Source organism: Pygocentrus nattereri, chromosome 20, assembly GCF_015220715.1.
Source record: "Pygocentrus nattereri isolate fPygNat1 chromosome 20, fPygNat1.pri, whole genome shotgun sequence".
NCBI lineage: Eukaryota > Metazoa > Chordata > Actinopteri > Characiformes > Serrasalmidae > Pygocentrus > Pygocentrus nattereri.
In genome coordinates this window covers 3,601,154-3,618,526 of record NC_051230.1, presented here as the reverse complement: position 1 = coordinate 3,618,526, position 17,373 = coordinate 3,601,154, and the positions used below count along the sequence as shown (strand labels likewise).

The 17,373-nt window shown below is 44.6% G+C and overlaps 1 protein-coding gene across 4 annotated transcripts in view; it reads left to right on the top strand.

Annotated features, from left to right (window-relative positions):
* Window positions 1-4,073: 4,073 nt before the first annotated feature.
* emid1 (EMI domain containing 1) overlaps window positions 4,074-17,373 on the top strand; it is a 164,471-nt gene continuing 151,171 nt past the window's right edge. For 3 of the 4 annotated variants that reach the window (XM_037531663.1, XM_037531662.1, XM_037531660.1), the window contains exon 1: window positions 4,076-4,575. In XM_037531663.1, coding sequence (XP_037387560.1) covers window positions 4,445-4,575 — 131 coding nt within the window. In that variant the 5' untranslated portion in view covers window positions 4,076-4,444. Of the gene's footprint in view, window positions 4,576-17,373 lie in introns of all 4 variants that reach the window. The other variant, XM_037531661.1, reaches the window with a different exon arrangement.

Sequence of the window (17,373 nt, the reverse complement as noted above, 5' to 3'; positions counted from 1 at the left end):
ATCCTGTATAAATAAAAATAATGTGTGGCCACGTCTTATTAACGCGTGGGAATGAGATCCTAATGCGTGGCCACGACATAGTAAGGTATGGGAACGAGATTGCGGCCATGCGTTATTTTTATTTATACAGGATGTCACCAGCGGGGCTCCGTAGAATAATCCTCTCTGGATCCGTTCACATTACCAGGCACAAATCCGATGTTTTGTGACTCAGATCTGGTGTTTTCAGGGCTGTGTGGACACAAATCTGATCTCTTCAAATCCGACCGATGCCACTTTCATATGTGGTCACGTGACCTTAATGTGATGCTCAGATCGGAATTCATGCGCTTATTTTCTGCTGCGCCGTCATTCCGCGTTACCATGGCAACCGCGCCGAACAGACGTCAGAGCCTGTAAACGGTGGAAAAGCAGCTCATCTCACCTTTTCCTCCTCCGTCTGGCTCTAATAATGAAGCTGAGAGCTGATCAGAGTTAATGATCTTCTCAGCGAAGCTCGTTCTGCTCGTTAGTTTGTGCTGATGATGCGGTGATTCAGTCACGTGACGTTACAGAGTGGGAGGAGCTCAGAGGGTCATTTCAGGAGCCGGTTCATCACATTAATGACAGGTTTGAGTCTCTTACCTAAACCAATGTGAACCGTCGAGGCAGAGAGATCAGATCTGAGCAACAAGGCTTGCAATGTGAATGTAGCTTTCTGCTGGCATGGATCTCCAAGTGAACTGATGAAGTAAGAACCCATTTTTCTGACAATTTATGTTCTTATCTAGAACCAGGCTGGTCAGCTAGCCAACAGCCTTAACAGCTCCATCATTAACATCACAGGCTTTGGTTATTTTAACAATAGGAGTCTTGCCCAAGGACACAGGGGTATAGTGTAGCTTGCCCTGGTTGGGGATTGAACCCAAGTCTACAGCATATAAGGCAGAGAGTGTTACCCACTACACTAACCAACCACTACATTATCCAACCACTACACTATCCGACCACTACACTAACCAACCACTACACTATCCAACCACTACACTATCCAACCACTACACTAACCGACCACTACACTATCCGACCACTACACTAACCGACCACTACACTATCCGACCACTACACTATCGGACCACTACACTAACCGACCACTACACTATCCGACCACTACACTAACCGACCACTACACTAACCGACCACTACACTATCCAACCACTACACTAACCGACCACTAACCAACCACTACACTATCCAACCACTACACTAACCAACCACTACACTATCCAACCACTACACTAACCAACCACTACACTATCCGACCACTACACTAACCGACCACTACACTAACCGACCACTACACTAACCGACCACTACACTATCCAACCACTACACTAACCGACCACTACACTATCCAACCACTACACTAACCAACCACTACACTATCCGACCACTACACTATCCGACCACTACACTAACCGACCACTACACTAACCAACCACTACACTATCCAACCACTACACTAACCAACCACTACACTATCCAACCACTACACTAACCAACCACTACACTATCCAACCACTACACTATCCGACCACTACACTAACCAACCACTACACTATCCGACCACTACACTAACCAACCACTACACTATCCAACCACTACACTATCCGACCACTACACTAACCAACCACTACACTATCCGACCACTACACTAACCAACCACTACACTATCCAACCACTACACTATCCGACCACTACACTATCCAACCACTACACTATCCGACCACTACACTATCCGACCACTACACTATCCGACCACTACACTATCCGACCACTACACTATCCAACCACTACACTATCCGACCACTACACTAACCGACCACTACACTATCCGACCACTACACTAACCGACCACTACACTATCCAACCACTACACTAACCGACCACTACACTATCCAACCACTACACTATCCGACCACTACACTATCCGACCACTAAACTAACCAACCACTACACTATCCAACCACTACACTATCCGACCACTACACTATCCGACCACTACACTAACCGACCACTACACTAACCGACCACTACACTATCCAACCACTACACTAACCAACCACTACACTATCCGACCACTACACTATCCGACCACTACACTAACCGACCACTACACTATCCAACCACTACACTAACCAACCACTACACTAACCGACCACTACACTATCCGACCACTACACTATCCGACCACTACACTATCCGACCACTACACTAACCGACCACTACACTATCCGACCACTACACTATCCGACCACTACACTATCCGACCACTACACTAACCGACCACTACACTATCCGACCACTACACTATCCGACCACTACACTAACCGACCACTACACTAACCGACCACTACACTATCCAACCACTACACTATCCGACCACTACACTAACCGACCACTACACTATCCAACCACTACACTATCCGACCACTACACTAACCGACCACTACACTATCCAACCACTACACTAACCAACCACTACACTAACCGACCACTACACTATCCAACCACTACACTATCCAACCACTACACTATCCGACCACTACACTAACCGACCACTACACTATCCGACCACTACACTATCCGACCACTACACCATCCGACCACTACACCAACCACTACACTAACCAAAACCACTACACTAACCAACCACTACACTATCCGACCACTACACTATCCGACCACTACACTATCCGACCACTACACTATCCGACCACTACACTAACCAACCACTACACTATCCAACCACTACACTAACCAACCACTACACTAACCAACCACTACACTAACCAACCACTACACTATCCGACCACTACACTATCCGACCACTACACTATCCGACCACTACACTAACCGACCACTACACTATCCAACCACTACACTAACCAACCACTACACTATCCGACCACTACACTATCCGACCACTACACTATCCGACCACTACACTAACCGACCACTACACTATCCAACCACTACACTAACCAACCACTACACTATCCGACCACTACACTATCCAACCACTACACTAACCAACCACTACACTATCCGACCACTACACTAACCGACCACTACACTATCCGACCACTACACTCTCCGACCACTACACTATCCGACCACTACACTAACCAACCACTACACTATCCGACCACTACACTATCCGACCACTACACTATCCGACCACTACACTAACCGACCACTACACTATCCAACCACTACACTATCCGACCACTACACTATCCGACCACTACACTAACCGACCACTACACTATCCGACCACTACACTATCCGACCACTACACTAACCGACCACTACACTAACCGACCACTACACTATCCGACCACTACACTAACCGACCACTACACTATCCGACCACTACACTATCCGACCACTACACTAACCGACCACTACACTAACCGACCACTACACTATCCAACCACTACACTATCCGACCACTACACTATCCGACCACTACACTAACCGACCACTACACTAACCGACCACTACACTATCCGACCACTACACTGTCCGACCACTACACTATCCTACCACTACACTATCCGACCACTACACTATCCGACCACTACACTATCCGACCACTACACTATCCGACCACTACACTATCCGACCACTACACTATCCAACCTTATTAAAGCGGTCTACAAATGTCACTTGAATGTCTTTCACGTTTCAAATGTTCGCGTTTCAGTCAGAAGTCGCGTCAAACCGCGTAGGAGTGGATATCGTGGATTTAAGAAGGGCTTCTAACGCGGCTCAGCCAATGAGCTTTTAGGACCGGAGCTGTCCGTTTTACATATATATTTAATGTACACCAGTTTGACGTCCAGTCTGTATGTCGTGTGTAACAGCGCGCAGCTGCAGATTCTCCGGTTCTGTTCTGAGTGTTTTTTTTTCAGTCTGAGCTGAAATGTGATCCAGCGAGGTGCGCGCGTGCGTGTGTGCGTGTGTGTGTGTGTGTGTCTGTTTGCGCGCGCGCGCGCGCGTGCGTGTGTGTGTGAGAGAGAGGTGGGCTGGGTAAAACGCTCCACAGCCTGGCTCTGTGCTGCAGTCAGTCTCGCGAGCCTATAAAGCCGCCGCTCTCCTGGCTGTGGTCGCGCTCGTGCGGACGGGACGGAGCCCGCGTGCTGCTGATGGGGCAGTGGAGCAGTGTGTTTCTCCGCTCGTGCTGAAGTTTCGCTGGTCTTTCAGGAAGTTTCGGGAGCACTGAGCGCGCGCCGCTCCTCGGTTCTGCCCTTCGCTCGCGAAAGTTCGTCTCTACCTAAATGGACTTCAGCTAAGTGTTCCGCGAGCGCGTGACCGTGACTGAAGCTCGTGCGTAGATCGAGGGCTCTGCGCGAGAGAGAGAGAGAGAGGGAGAGAGAGAGAGAGTGCGCGAGCGAGTGAGATGGGACCCCGGCACCGGTGGAGTGTCCGCGCGCCGCTGCTGTTGCTGTTGCTGTTGGTTGGAGTCGCGCGCGCCACATGGAGCTCCGGACCGTACCGGTACAGCGGCGCGAGCAACACCGAGCACAGGAGGTAGGACCACCCGGGGCAGATACGGAGGGGCAGATAAAGGGAAAAGTGGGTAGTTATGAGGTAAAAAGGATCAGATAGAGGAGACAGAGGGGAGTTCTGAGGTAAAGGGGGCAGATAGAGGAGACAGAGGGGAGTTCTGAGGTAAAGGGGGCAGATAGAGGAGACGGAGGGTAGTTATGGGGTAAAGGGGGTGGACAGAGGGGAGTTCTGAGGTAAAGGGGGCAGATAGAGGAGACAGAGGGGAGTTCTGAGGAAAAGGGGGCAGATTGAGGGGAGTTCTGAGGTAAAGGGGGCAGATAGAGGAGACAGAGAGTAGTTATGAGGTAAAAAGGATCAGATAGAGGGGACAGAGGGTAGTTATGGGGTAAAGGGGGCAGACAGAGGGGAAATAGGGTAGTTATGTGCTAAAGGGGGCATGGAGAGAGGAAAGAATTTAGTTATGGAGTAAAGGAGGCAGACAGAGGAGAAAGGTTAGATAGAGGGGAAAGTGGGGCATTATGGTAGGAGGTATGAAGAGCCAGGGTAAAGGAGGCAGTTACAAAAAAGGAAGGCAGTTATAAGTTAAAGGGGGCAGTTAAGGAATAACACTTGACTCGGACGATCAGCTCATTACCCAGCTGTTCGTACGGTTAGCAGACTGAGGAGCAGCGCTAATGCAGGGTGTAGTAAAGTTCAGTACTGTGGTTCTTGACCTGCAGCTGTATTGGACTTCTACAGTAATTACATCAGTGCACACTACATCATTACATTACATTACATTACTACACTGCACATTACATTACATTACTACACATTACATTACTACACTACACTACATTACTACACATTACATTACTGCACATTACATTACATTATTAAACATTACAGTACATTACATTACTGCACATTACATTACTACACATTACATTACTGCTCATTACTTTACTACACATTACATTACATTACTGCACATTACATTACTGCACATTACATTACTACACATTACATTACTGCACATTACATTACTACACATTACATTACATTACTTTACATTACATTACTGCACATTACATTACATTATTAAACAGTACAGTACATTACATTACTGCACATTACATTACTGCACATTACATTACTGCACATTACATTACTACACATTACATTACAGCACTTTACGTTACTACACATTACATTACATTACTGCACAATACATTACTGCACATTACATTACTGCACATTACAATACTACACATTACATTACTGCACATTACATTACTGCACATTACATTACTGCACAATACATTACTGCACATTACATTACATTACTGCACATTACAATACTACACATTACATTACAGCACTTTACGTTACTACACAATACATTACATTACTGCACAATACATTACTGCACATTACATTACTACACATTACATTACAATACTACACATTACATTACTGCACATTACATTACTACACATTACATTACAATACTACACATTACATTACTGCACATTACATTACAGCACTTTACGTTACTACACAATACATTACATTACTGCACATTACATTACTACACATTACATTACATTACTGCACATTACATTACTGCACATTACATTACAGCACATTACATTACTGCACATTCGTACTGGCCTTGCGGGTTTCCCAGTCCTGCTTCTGGAGTTAGGAACACATGAACAAGCTGTTATGAGGTCTGCTTGACATGTAACTGTGAAGTGGCTCTGTGGCCTGCGGTAAATCTGGCCCTCACTTTGAAAGGCAGCCTTTTCTGAAGTGCTTCCCAATCCTGCTCATGGAGTTCCCCCTGAGCGCTGCTGAGCTCCCCACATCTGATTCAACTCTTTGGTTCGTTACTAAGCCAATGGGGATGTTGAAGCAGAGGGACAATATATATGCGGTACTGAGACGTAATAACCTGTGTAGTGATGCGGTGTTGACCTGCAGCAGTTCTGCTGGACAGGCTGATGATTAACAGCTTCTTCTGCTTGTAGGCTAACCTAGTGTTTCCTAACCTGACCCTTGCACTGACCATTCCAGCGTCCTCCTGCTCTATCACACCTGATTCCTTCAGCTCATTAACAAGCCCTCCGTGAGGTTGAAAACAGAAGCAGAGAAACACTAAACTATGCGGTAGGGTGAGCTGCTGAGCGCGGCAGAGAGACGAGAGAGACGTCAGAGACGTCTCTGGGTGTAATCACTTCACTATTACCTGTTTAGAAGAGCTGCAGATGTGCGCTCCAGCTCTTCATAGCCGGGCGTCCTTTCATGTGGGCTGCTGAGGAATGTCAGCCCACCCTCCAGTCCACTTCCTCATGTTATTTTACAGTAACAGTAGTCCAGCCTGACAGAGCCTCTTGCACAAATGTCAAGACACAAAGAAACGCTCTCAAAGCGCCGTGAAGACGGAGCGCCGCCCGTGTTTATTCCCGTAGTAGCCTAGCCACTGTGCGCTGTGCACTCCCTGCGGTCCACCGTCTCCTTTCAGTTCAATAGAAAGAGCCTCAGCACACCAAACAGATCTCACATCCATCTAACTGTCCGCATTGTGTGTGTGACAGTGGGCTTCCTCTTTCCTGTGGAAACGCTCAGCTCTCTCCCATCCGCGCTCTTAGTCATCGTCTGTCTGTGTGGAATCTCGGACCAGCTTTGCCCGACTGGCTAACTCTGGGCATTCCAACGTGATGGGCAGCCGCTGAAGCTGGATGCTCTGAGAAGGTCTGAAGCTGTTTAGTACAGTTCCTGGCCTTTTATTTGATAAGCAAACATTGCAGTGCATTCGTGAGGTTGTGCTTCTACTAGAACTAGGGCTGCAACCAACGACTGATTCGATTATTCGGATTAAATTTTATATGTGTATTAGCTTTTAAATTTAGCTTGAGGTTGTTTGATGCATTTGCTAACTAAAGATGAACAACATTCAGTTGTTCACTGGTTTAATGAACTTTCCTGCTAGTACAAAAGATAAAAAAAAAAACTTCCAAACTTCATGTGGCCTTCAGATCAGCTCAAGAACAGCGTAGAGAGCTTCATGGAATGGGTTTCCATGGCCGAGCAGCTGCATCCAAGCCTTACATCACCAAGCGCAATGCAAAGTGTGGAATGCAGTGGAGTAAAGCGCCGCCACTGGACTCTAGAGCAGTGGAGACGTGTTCTCTGGAGTGACCAATCACGCTTCTCCGTCTGGAAATCCGATGGACGAGTCTGGGTTTGGCGGTTGCCAGGAGACGGTACTTGTCTGACTGCATTGTGCCGAGTTTAAAGTTTGGTGGAGGGGGGATCATGGTGTGGGGGTGTTTTTCAGGAGTTGGGCTCGGCCCCTTAGTTCCAGTGAAAGGAACTCTTAAAGCTTCAGCACCAAGAGATTTTGGACAATTTCATGCTCCCAACTTTGTGGGAACAGTTTGGGGACGGCGGTTAGGGAGGTTAGGGAACCAGCCTTGTGACCGGAAGGTCGCCCGATCGATCCCCTGAGCTGGCAGTACATGATTGAGGAGTCCTTGAGCAAGGCTCCTAACTCCCAACTACTCCCTAGGTTCTCTGCAATGAACCGTTTCACATAAAATCACTCTGCAGTGTTTTCTTTACGTCGCAATGAGAAACTTAGAAAAAACTGGAAGAAAAGTGAAATTCCCCTTCAAGGCCAAAGCATTAGCCGATGAAGCTCCCTGAGGCTTTCATATCAGGGTTTGCTGATGAAGGGATGTGAAAGCTGTCAAGCTGAAAACAGTTTGTTTGCTTCTAAAATTGATCTGTTAGCTGCTTTGTGAAGCGAACAGCCTGACTAACATTTAATGTGATTGATTAAGAAGTTTGACTTTATTTACATTTTTGATGAAAAGTCACAGCATAAGCATCTCAGTCAGGTGGGACGCGATGTTTGTTTATTCACCTAAACCTTGTCAGAGAACAGATCTGGTTGATTAACTGGGGAAAAAAAGGTTTTAAAACTTTTACTTACCGTGAATAGTTCATATTTATATCTGGAGTGTCTGTAATAAACAACATTTTCACCGTACACTTTTGCATCAGTGCGATAGACCGATAACTACATTCTCTCGTGAGCGCCCTCTAGTGCCTGATCTACCTGAAAACCATGTCCAAGTTGGAGTGTCTCCCTTACAAGCAACCTCTTGGTGGGTTCAGGCTGGTTTCCTCCCTTTCAGTGACGCGCAGTTGATTGCTTGTAGCTTCGCCTTGTTGACAAACTTCAGTCTGCAAAAAGTTCAGATCCACAAAGTGCTTTGCATTCCGGTGCTGCTGGATCAAAACCTCCATTTTTGTCATTTTTCAGGTTTTTTTTTTTTAATTATTATGTCTGGTTACACTGACTTACCTTAAAAGTGCCTATGTTTTTTCCTTCTAGCTGTAAAGTCACCATGTTGGAGATCATTTTATTTGGACAGCAGTGAATGCGATCTGGATCCAGCGCTCGCTCTGTGGGAGCAGACTCCAGGCTCTTAGCGTCTGGACCCACGGGGCTGCTGCTGAAGCTCAGCTGTCAGACGAGGCCTGTCAGAGTCTTATAAACCTCCCTAAAGGCCTTTAGCCAGCTACCTACTGCCGCTACACGCACGCTGAGGCCGATAGGGACCGTAAACAAACCCTTAGCTGCTCTCGCTCACCCACCCGCACTGACAGGTGACAGATGGACAGTAGCTCGAAGCTCATCTTCGCAGCAGTTCATGCTGCATGTCCAGTGGGTGGCTGAATGTGCAATGACAGGCTATAACTGACCTGAAGCGAAGCTGGACAGAGTTAACAGACTGCTGCTGACAACTCATTCAGCTTTAGGCATGAAGTGATCTTTGCTTAGAGTCACTACATATTATTCAGTGTCCAGTTAAAGCTGGACTTCGCTGCTGTAGCCAATTCAGTCTAGGCAGGTGGGAAATGACAGTGCCATATATAATGTTAGCTCCATTGAAGTCCACTGAAATTAGTGATGAGTGTAAAGGTAAATCCCTGCGATGGACTGGCGACCTGTCCAGGGTGTGTCCTGCCTTTCACCCAAGCTGGGATAGGCTCCAGCACCCCTGCGACCCAGAAGGTGAAGCGGATTAGAAGATACCCCTTGTTTTTTACCCCTACCCCTTCTTTTTGAGGGTCACCCTAACACCTTGTTCCTGAGCTACAGGGCAGTGGTTGAGATCTTCCCTCTGAAATGAGCCCCTCTAATAAAGGAGCATCACTTCATTAACAGCTACCAGCGCCGCTCTGTAGGCGACCCTGCCCGTCTGCAGGGACAGCAGAGGAGGGGAAAGTTCAGCTCCTCACTGCTGGGCTTTAGTTACATTTAGGGATCAGACGCCTTCAAAGAGGGGGGCAATTATTTATTACCACCCCCCCTAATTCTTCAGTGATATGAAGCTGAAGTCAGAGATTCTCCAGAATCTTGTTCGAATTTTCCTGATCCACCAGCATTCCTAATGCCTGAGGCGCCAAAACGTAATCGCTGCTCCATTTAAGGTGGAACGGGAATGTTAGTTAGTTAACTAACAAGACAGTAGCACTAATAGCGAATTTATTCTGCTTGTTATGAAGAAAATTACCAAAATATATTATTGTATTGTAAATGATTGTAACTTTTTTAACAGACAAAATTCTCACGTTTGTGGGTTTCTTTGGTCTCTTGTTCTCCGTCTTGCTGGTTTTTCTGTTTTTCTCATATCTCTCTGTTTGGAGTCTCTGAAAAACCTCCGTCTGGAGGGTCATGTAGCCCCAACACTTCGCCCCACCCCTCTATCTCAGTAAGAATCAGGACACCCTGCCTCTAGACATGAATGCACAAAACAGAGGGGTAGGGCCAAGTGGCAGGGGCGAGGGGTGGAATGGGATTGGACCTACATGTAGGTCTGTAAGGTCTTAATTGTTGTCAGGGCTCAGGAAACAAACAACATGAACAACTACAAATATTTCATAAAGCCTGCTTCTTTTTAACCGTTCAATAAATCGTCTTTTGTTTTATTTTCTTATCCACTGACTGGTGAAAATCAGTGGTTTGAAAAGCGTGTTGTTTGACATGATCACGTCATGCGATATCTGCATTTTGATTGGCTGTTTCATGAAACTTGTTTCATGAAATTGAGACACTTGCAACTGTTGCTGCTGAGTTTCAAAAGAGTCACAGGACGCTTTACATTAAATGCGACTTGGTTTCGTGTGGGTTCCTCCTAAAGTTGCATGAAAGTTTCACCATGTAAGGCCAGCCTTTTGGTGGGCTTTTATACAACACATTTGTGACTATTAGCCTGAGACTTTCATGAAAGTAAAACTTTCATGCAACTTGTTGCCTGCAACGTGACAGTGACACAATGCAATTCAGTGGCGATCAAAGTTGCACGCAACATGTGCAGTTACTCTAATAGTTAGCCAAATTCGAAGCTGGTATTTGCTGATGCACCCTATAGTTCTCAATGTGAAGTCATCGTTGAGGTGTGATTTACATATTTGCAGCAATTTTATCACGATCTTCGTTTATTTTATCGTCGTTCTTCGTATATAAAATTGTCTTTTATTTTTTTTATAAGGTTACTATATTGTCACGGTTCAGGGAACTAACCAAATCAAAACTACTAACATTGCATCAAGTCTTTTTTTTATTATCTATGCCTGTTAGCCTGAAATCTACAGTCATTTTCTCTCCATCTCCTTCATAATCATGTTTCCTGACAGTGTGTCTTGTTGAAGCCGTGCATGTTTGTGGTGGAAGTTTGCAAATTGAATGCTTAACACAAGTTTCAGCCCCCAGACAGGCTGTGATCTCCGCAGGCCGCCGGTGAGAAGGAGAATCTTTAAATATTTACCCTGTTCACGTCCTGGTGTGGGTTCTCTGAGTGTGTGTGTGTGTGTGTGTGTGTGTGTGTGTGTGTGTGTGTGTGTGTGATGTCTCTGAAGTGTGCAGGTGTGGAGGAGTGTCTGAGTCCTCTTCATTGTAAAGTTTATCTCCTATCAGTCAAACTCAGAGGACAGACGGTGTTTACCAAACACATGCAGCTGGACCCCACCGCATGCTGCAGGCCTGAGAGTGGAGGTGGGGGTGGGGGGCTAGTTTACTGCAGTAAGATAAAGAGATCCAGCATCAGTGCCATAAAGCTGAGTTTCCCAGCCCTGGTCCTGGTGGTCTCCTCTGCTGAAGATGTTTCTGTTTTACTGCTCTAACCTACTCGGCTCAGTTCAGGACTAAATCGGCTCGTTTACCTTAGAAGTGGCATTTGTTGATAACAAAAGCATGTTGTCGTTTTATTGGGGCTGTAAAATGATTAAGATCATGAACCACATTTGTAATATATACCATATATATCGTGTGTGCAGTCAGTGGTTCAGCTCCTCTGTGATTGTAGCCCTAGTCTTGTTCATACAGCTTGTGGATTCTTGTTACAGTGGAAGATCTCAAGGGGAACTGGAGCTCCAGCAAGCTGCTGCTTTTGTTAGTTTGCTGCTTGTTGACTTATCCATAGTTCTCTCACAAACGCTGCCCAGCGTAGTCTGCTCTGTCCACTTCTAAAAGTCTTTTGAAAGCATTACAATTTGCTGCTGTCAGGAAAAAAAACCTTGTATCTCCTTTTTTCAGTTTTTGATGTAATTTGAAATTGCCTGTTGCTCTTTACATGGTGTTGAAATTTCATGATGAATGGGTTAAAAGAAATGATCTAAAATTTCTTGGAAAGACGTCTGGTTCCATTGACTTTCGTTGCAAGTAAAGAATGTTTTTTCCTTCTCCTGTAAAGTTAACTTTACAGCTCACTGCAGTTAAGCTTCAGCCCGCACTGATGTAGGTGTGGTTGCTCTTCACAGGTCTCACTGGTGGTGTCCTATGATTTAGGGAGTCCTAACTGGTGGGTGGAATTGGATACGACTAAATTGGGAAGAGAATTGGAAAAAGAAATAACTCATAGCTCATTGAAATTACAAAAAAATACACAAAGATCACAAAAATTCAGTAAATATTAAAATACACCTCATCACTGACTTCATAAATGTACAGTGTATTTAAAAATATAAGCTCCCGCTGTGGCTGTCAGAGCAATCAAGTGCGACTTTGGGTTTGAATTGCTTCGTGTAACTGTCAAGTTGCACAGAACTAGTTGCATGAAAGTTTCACAGTGCAAAGCAAGCATTGGAAGTCACAATTACGGTGGCTCATCAAGACGAGGAGAAACTGCAGAAAGTGTAGATCCTTAACTTTCCACCCGCACCACAGAAGTGACAGCAGTGATGTTCTACACTACATCCAGTCACACAGTGGGGGGTGGGGGGATCGAGACCCCCTCCTTCCCTCAAAGTCAAACATAAATCAAGTGTACCTCACTCTGGCAGCACCAGTGACGGTCACAAGCACTCTCGCGCTCACCGCCGCGGGCGAAGTGTTGGATTTCACACGTCTGTGTGGTGTGAAGTGTTACACTTGCTTAGCGATTGTCGTACACAAGCCTTTCGGTGCCTGACACACAATCACCACTGTGATCTATGGCCCTCTCTGTGTGTCTGTGTGCTTGTTTTTTGTGCATTTTGAGGACAAAAATACTCCTGACTTTGTAGTAGAACCAGAAAAAAAACAGTTCCAACCTACAGAACTGACAAAATCTCTTGACTTTGTAGTAGAACCAGATTAAAACAGTTCCAACCTACAGAACCGACAGAATCTCCTGACTTTGTAGTAGAACCAGATTAAAACAGTTCCAACCTACAGAACCGACAAAATCTCCTGACTTTGTAGTAGAACCAGATTAAAACAGTTCCAACCTACAGAACCAACAAAATCTCCTGACTTTGTAGTAGAACCAGATTAAAACAGTTCCAACCTACAGAACCGACAAAATCTCCTGACTTTGTAGTAGAACCAGATTAAAACAGTTCCAACCTACAGAACCGACAAAATCTCCTGACTTTGTAGTAGAACCAGATTAAAACAGTTCCAACCTACAGAACCGACAAAATCTCCTGACTTTGTAGTAGAACCAGATTAAAACAGTTCCAACCTACAGAACCAACAAAATCTCCTGACTTTGTAGTAGAACCAGATTAAAACAGTTCCAACCTACAGAACCAACAAAATCTCCTGACTTTGTAGTAGAACCAGATTAAAACAGTTCCAACCTACAGAACCAACAAAATCTCTTGACTTTGTAGTTGAACCAGATTAAAACAGTTCCAACCTACAGAACGGAGAAAATCTCCCGACTTTGTAGTAGAACCAGATTAAAACAGTTCCAACCTACAGAACCGACAAAATCTCCTGACTTTGTAGTAGAACCAGATTAAAACAGTTCCAACCTACAGAACCAACAAAATCTCCTGACTTTGTAGTAGAACCAGATTAAAACAGTTCCAACCTACAGAACCAACAAAATCTCTTGACTTTGTAGTTGAACCAGATTAAAACAGTTCCAACCTACAGAACCGACAGAATCTCCTGACTTTGTAGTAGAACCAGATTAAAACAGTTCCAACCTACAGAACCGACAGAATCTCCTGACTTTGTAGTAGAACCAGATTAAAACAGTTCCAACCTACAGGACCGACAAAATCTCCTGACTTTGTAGTAGAACCAGATTAAAACAGTTCCAACCTACAGAACCGACAAAATCTCCTGACTTTGTAGTAGAACCAGATTAAAACAGTTCCAACCTACAGAACCGACAAAATCTCCTGACTTTGTAGTAGAACCAGATTAAAACAGTTCCAACCTACAGAACCAACAAAATCTCCTGACTTTGTAGTAGAACCAGATTAAAACAGTTCCAACCTACAGAACCAACAAAATCTCCTGACTTTGTAGTAGAACCAGATTAAAACAGTTCCAACCTACAGAACCAACAAAATCTCTTGACTTTGTAGTTGAACCAGATTAAAACAGTTCCAACCTACAGAACGGAGAAAATCTCCCGACTTTGTAGTAGAACCAGATTAAAACAGTTCCAACCTACAGAACCGACAAAATCTCCTGACTTTGTAGTAGAACCAGATTAAAACAGTTCCAACCTACAGAACCAACAAAATCTCCTGACTTTGTAGTAGAACCAGATTAAAACAGTTCCAACCTACAGAACCAACAAAATCTCTTGACTTTGTAGTTGAACCAGATTAAAACAGTTCCAACCTACAGAACCGACAGAATCTCCTGACTTTGTAGTAGAACCAGATTAAAACAGTTCCAACCTACAGAACCGACAGAATCTCCTGACTTTGTAGTAGAACCAGATTAAAACAGTTCCAACCTACAGGACCGACAAAATCTCCTGACTTTGTAGTAGAACCAGATTAAAACAGTTCCAACCTACAGAACGGAGAAAATCTCCCGACTTTGTAGTAGAACCAGATTAAAACAGTTCCAACCTACAGAACCGACAAAATCTCCTGACTTTGTAGTAGAACCAGATTAAAACAGTTCCAACCTACAGAACGGAGAAAATCTCCCGACTTTGTAGTAGAACCAGATTAAAACAGTTCCAACCTACAGAACCGACAAAATCTCCTGACTTTGTAGTAGAACCAGATTAAAACAGTTCCAACCTACAGAACCGACAGAATCTCCTGACTTTGTAGTAGAACCAGATTAAAACAGTTCCAACCTACAGAACCGACAGAATCTCCTGACTTTGTAGTAGAACCAGATTAAAACAGTTCCAACCTACAGGACCGACAAAATCTCCTGACTTTGTAGTAGAACCAGATTAAAACAGTTCCAACCTACAGAACCGACAAAATCTCCTGACTTTGTAGTAGAACCAGATTAAAACAGTTCCAACCTACAGGACCGACAAAATCTCCTGACTTTGTAGTAGAACCAGATTAAAACAGTTCCAACCTACAGAACCGACAGAATCTCCTGACTTTGTAGTAGAACCAGATTAAAACAGTTCCAACCTACAGAACGGAGAAAATCTCCTGACTTTGTAGTAGAACCAGATTAAAACAGTTCCAACCTACAGAACGGAGAAAATCTCCTGACTTTGTAGTAGAACCAGATTAAAACAGTTCCAACCTACAGAACCGACAAAATCTCCTGACTTTGTAGTAGAACCAGATTAAAACAGTTCCAACCTACAGAACCGACAGAATCTCCTGACTTTGTAGTAGAACCAGATTAAAACAGTTCCAACCTACAGAACGGAGAAAATCTCCTGACTTTGTAGTAGAACCAGATTAAAACAGTTCCAACCTACAGAACCAACAAAATCTCCTGACTTTGTAGTAGAACCAGATTAAAACAGTTCCAAGCTACAGAACCGACAAAATCTCCTGACTTTGTAGTAGAACCAGATTAAAACAGTTCCAACCTACAGAACCAACAAAATCTCCTGACTTTGTAGTTGAACCAGATTAAAACAGTTCCAACCTACAGAACCGACAGAATCTCCTGACTTTGTAGTAGAACCAGATTAAAACAGTTCCAACCTACAGAACCGACAAAATCTCCTGACTTTGTAGTAGAACCAGAAAAAAACAGTTCCAACCTACAGAACTGACAAAATCTCTTGACTTTGTAGTAGAACCAGATTAAAACAGTTCCAACCTACTGAACCGACAAAATCTCCTGACTTTGTAGTAGAACCAGATTAAAACAGTTCCAACCTACAGAACCGACAAAATCTCCTGACTTTGTAGTAGAACCAGATTAAAACAGTTCCAACCTACAGAACGGAGAAAATCTCCTGACTTTGTAGTAGAACCAGATTAAAACAGTTCCAACCTACAGAACCGACAAAACACTTTGAAAGCTCCATGCGTAATTTTTTAACCTGTGGTTGAAGTTTTAAGGGGTGGAGGGTTAAGGGTTCAGTTAATGATTAAGGGCTTGTCTATTAATAAATGAAACCATGTTCGTTTATATTTGTGAAGTAGCGTTATTTATTATCGGTACCTGTATTGTTATTACATACGTATAAAACTGCGACGTGTTATTACATTCAAAGCCAGCACGACCAGCCCTGCCAACAGCTTCGTCCCCAGAGCTCCGGCGCTCATTAACCACAGTGGACACTTCACACTTTAACCATAAACTGACCCCTACAACCTCCTTACTGCACTGCAGCAGCTCCTCTGTAGTGCTTATTTGCACAAACGTTCACGTTATTCTGAATGTAATAGTTATGATGTTGAATTTCCCCTCAGACCTGCATGTGTACAGAGGTATACACTCACTGGCCACTTTATTAGGTACACCTTGCTAGTAAAAGGCTGGACCCCCTTTTTCCTTCAGAACTGCCTTCATTCTTCGTGCCAGACTTTCAACAAGGTGTTGGAAACGTTCCTCAGAGATTCTGGTTGGTTATTTGAGCTCCTGTTGCCTTTCTATCATCTGGAACCAGTCTGCCCGTTCTCCTCTGACCTCTCACATCAACAAGGCATTTTCGTCCACACAACTGACCGCTCACTGGATATTTCCTCTTTTTCGGACCGTTCTCTGTAAACCCTAGAGATGGTTGTGTGTGAAAATCCCAGTAGATCAGCAGTTTCTGAAATACTCAGACCAGCCCGTCTGGCACCAACAACCACGCCACGTTCAAAGTCCCTTAAATCCCCTTTCTTCCCCGTTCTGATGCTCGGTCTGCACTTCAGCAAGTCGTCTTGACCACCTCTACATGCCTAAATGCAGTGAGCTGCGGCCGTGTGATTGGCTGATCAGCTATCTGTGTTAACAAGCAACTGAGCGGTGAGCGTAGGAGGAGGTGGTGTTAAGGTGATGGCTGTTCGGTGTGGTGTGTGTCGGTGTTTGTCCTGTAAGTAAACATCTCCAATGTGACCTTGAGCGATAGCGCCTACTCTTTTTTGGCTGTGACCTTTGATCCTCTGTAG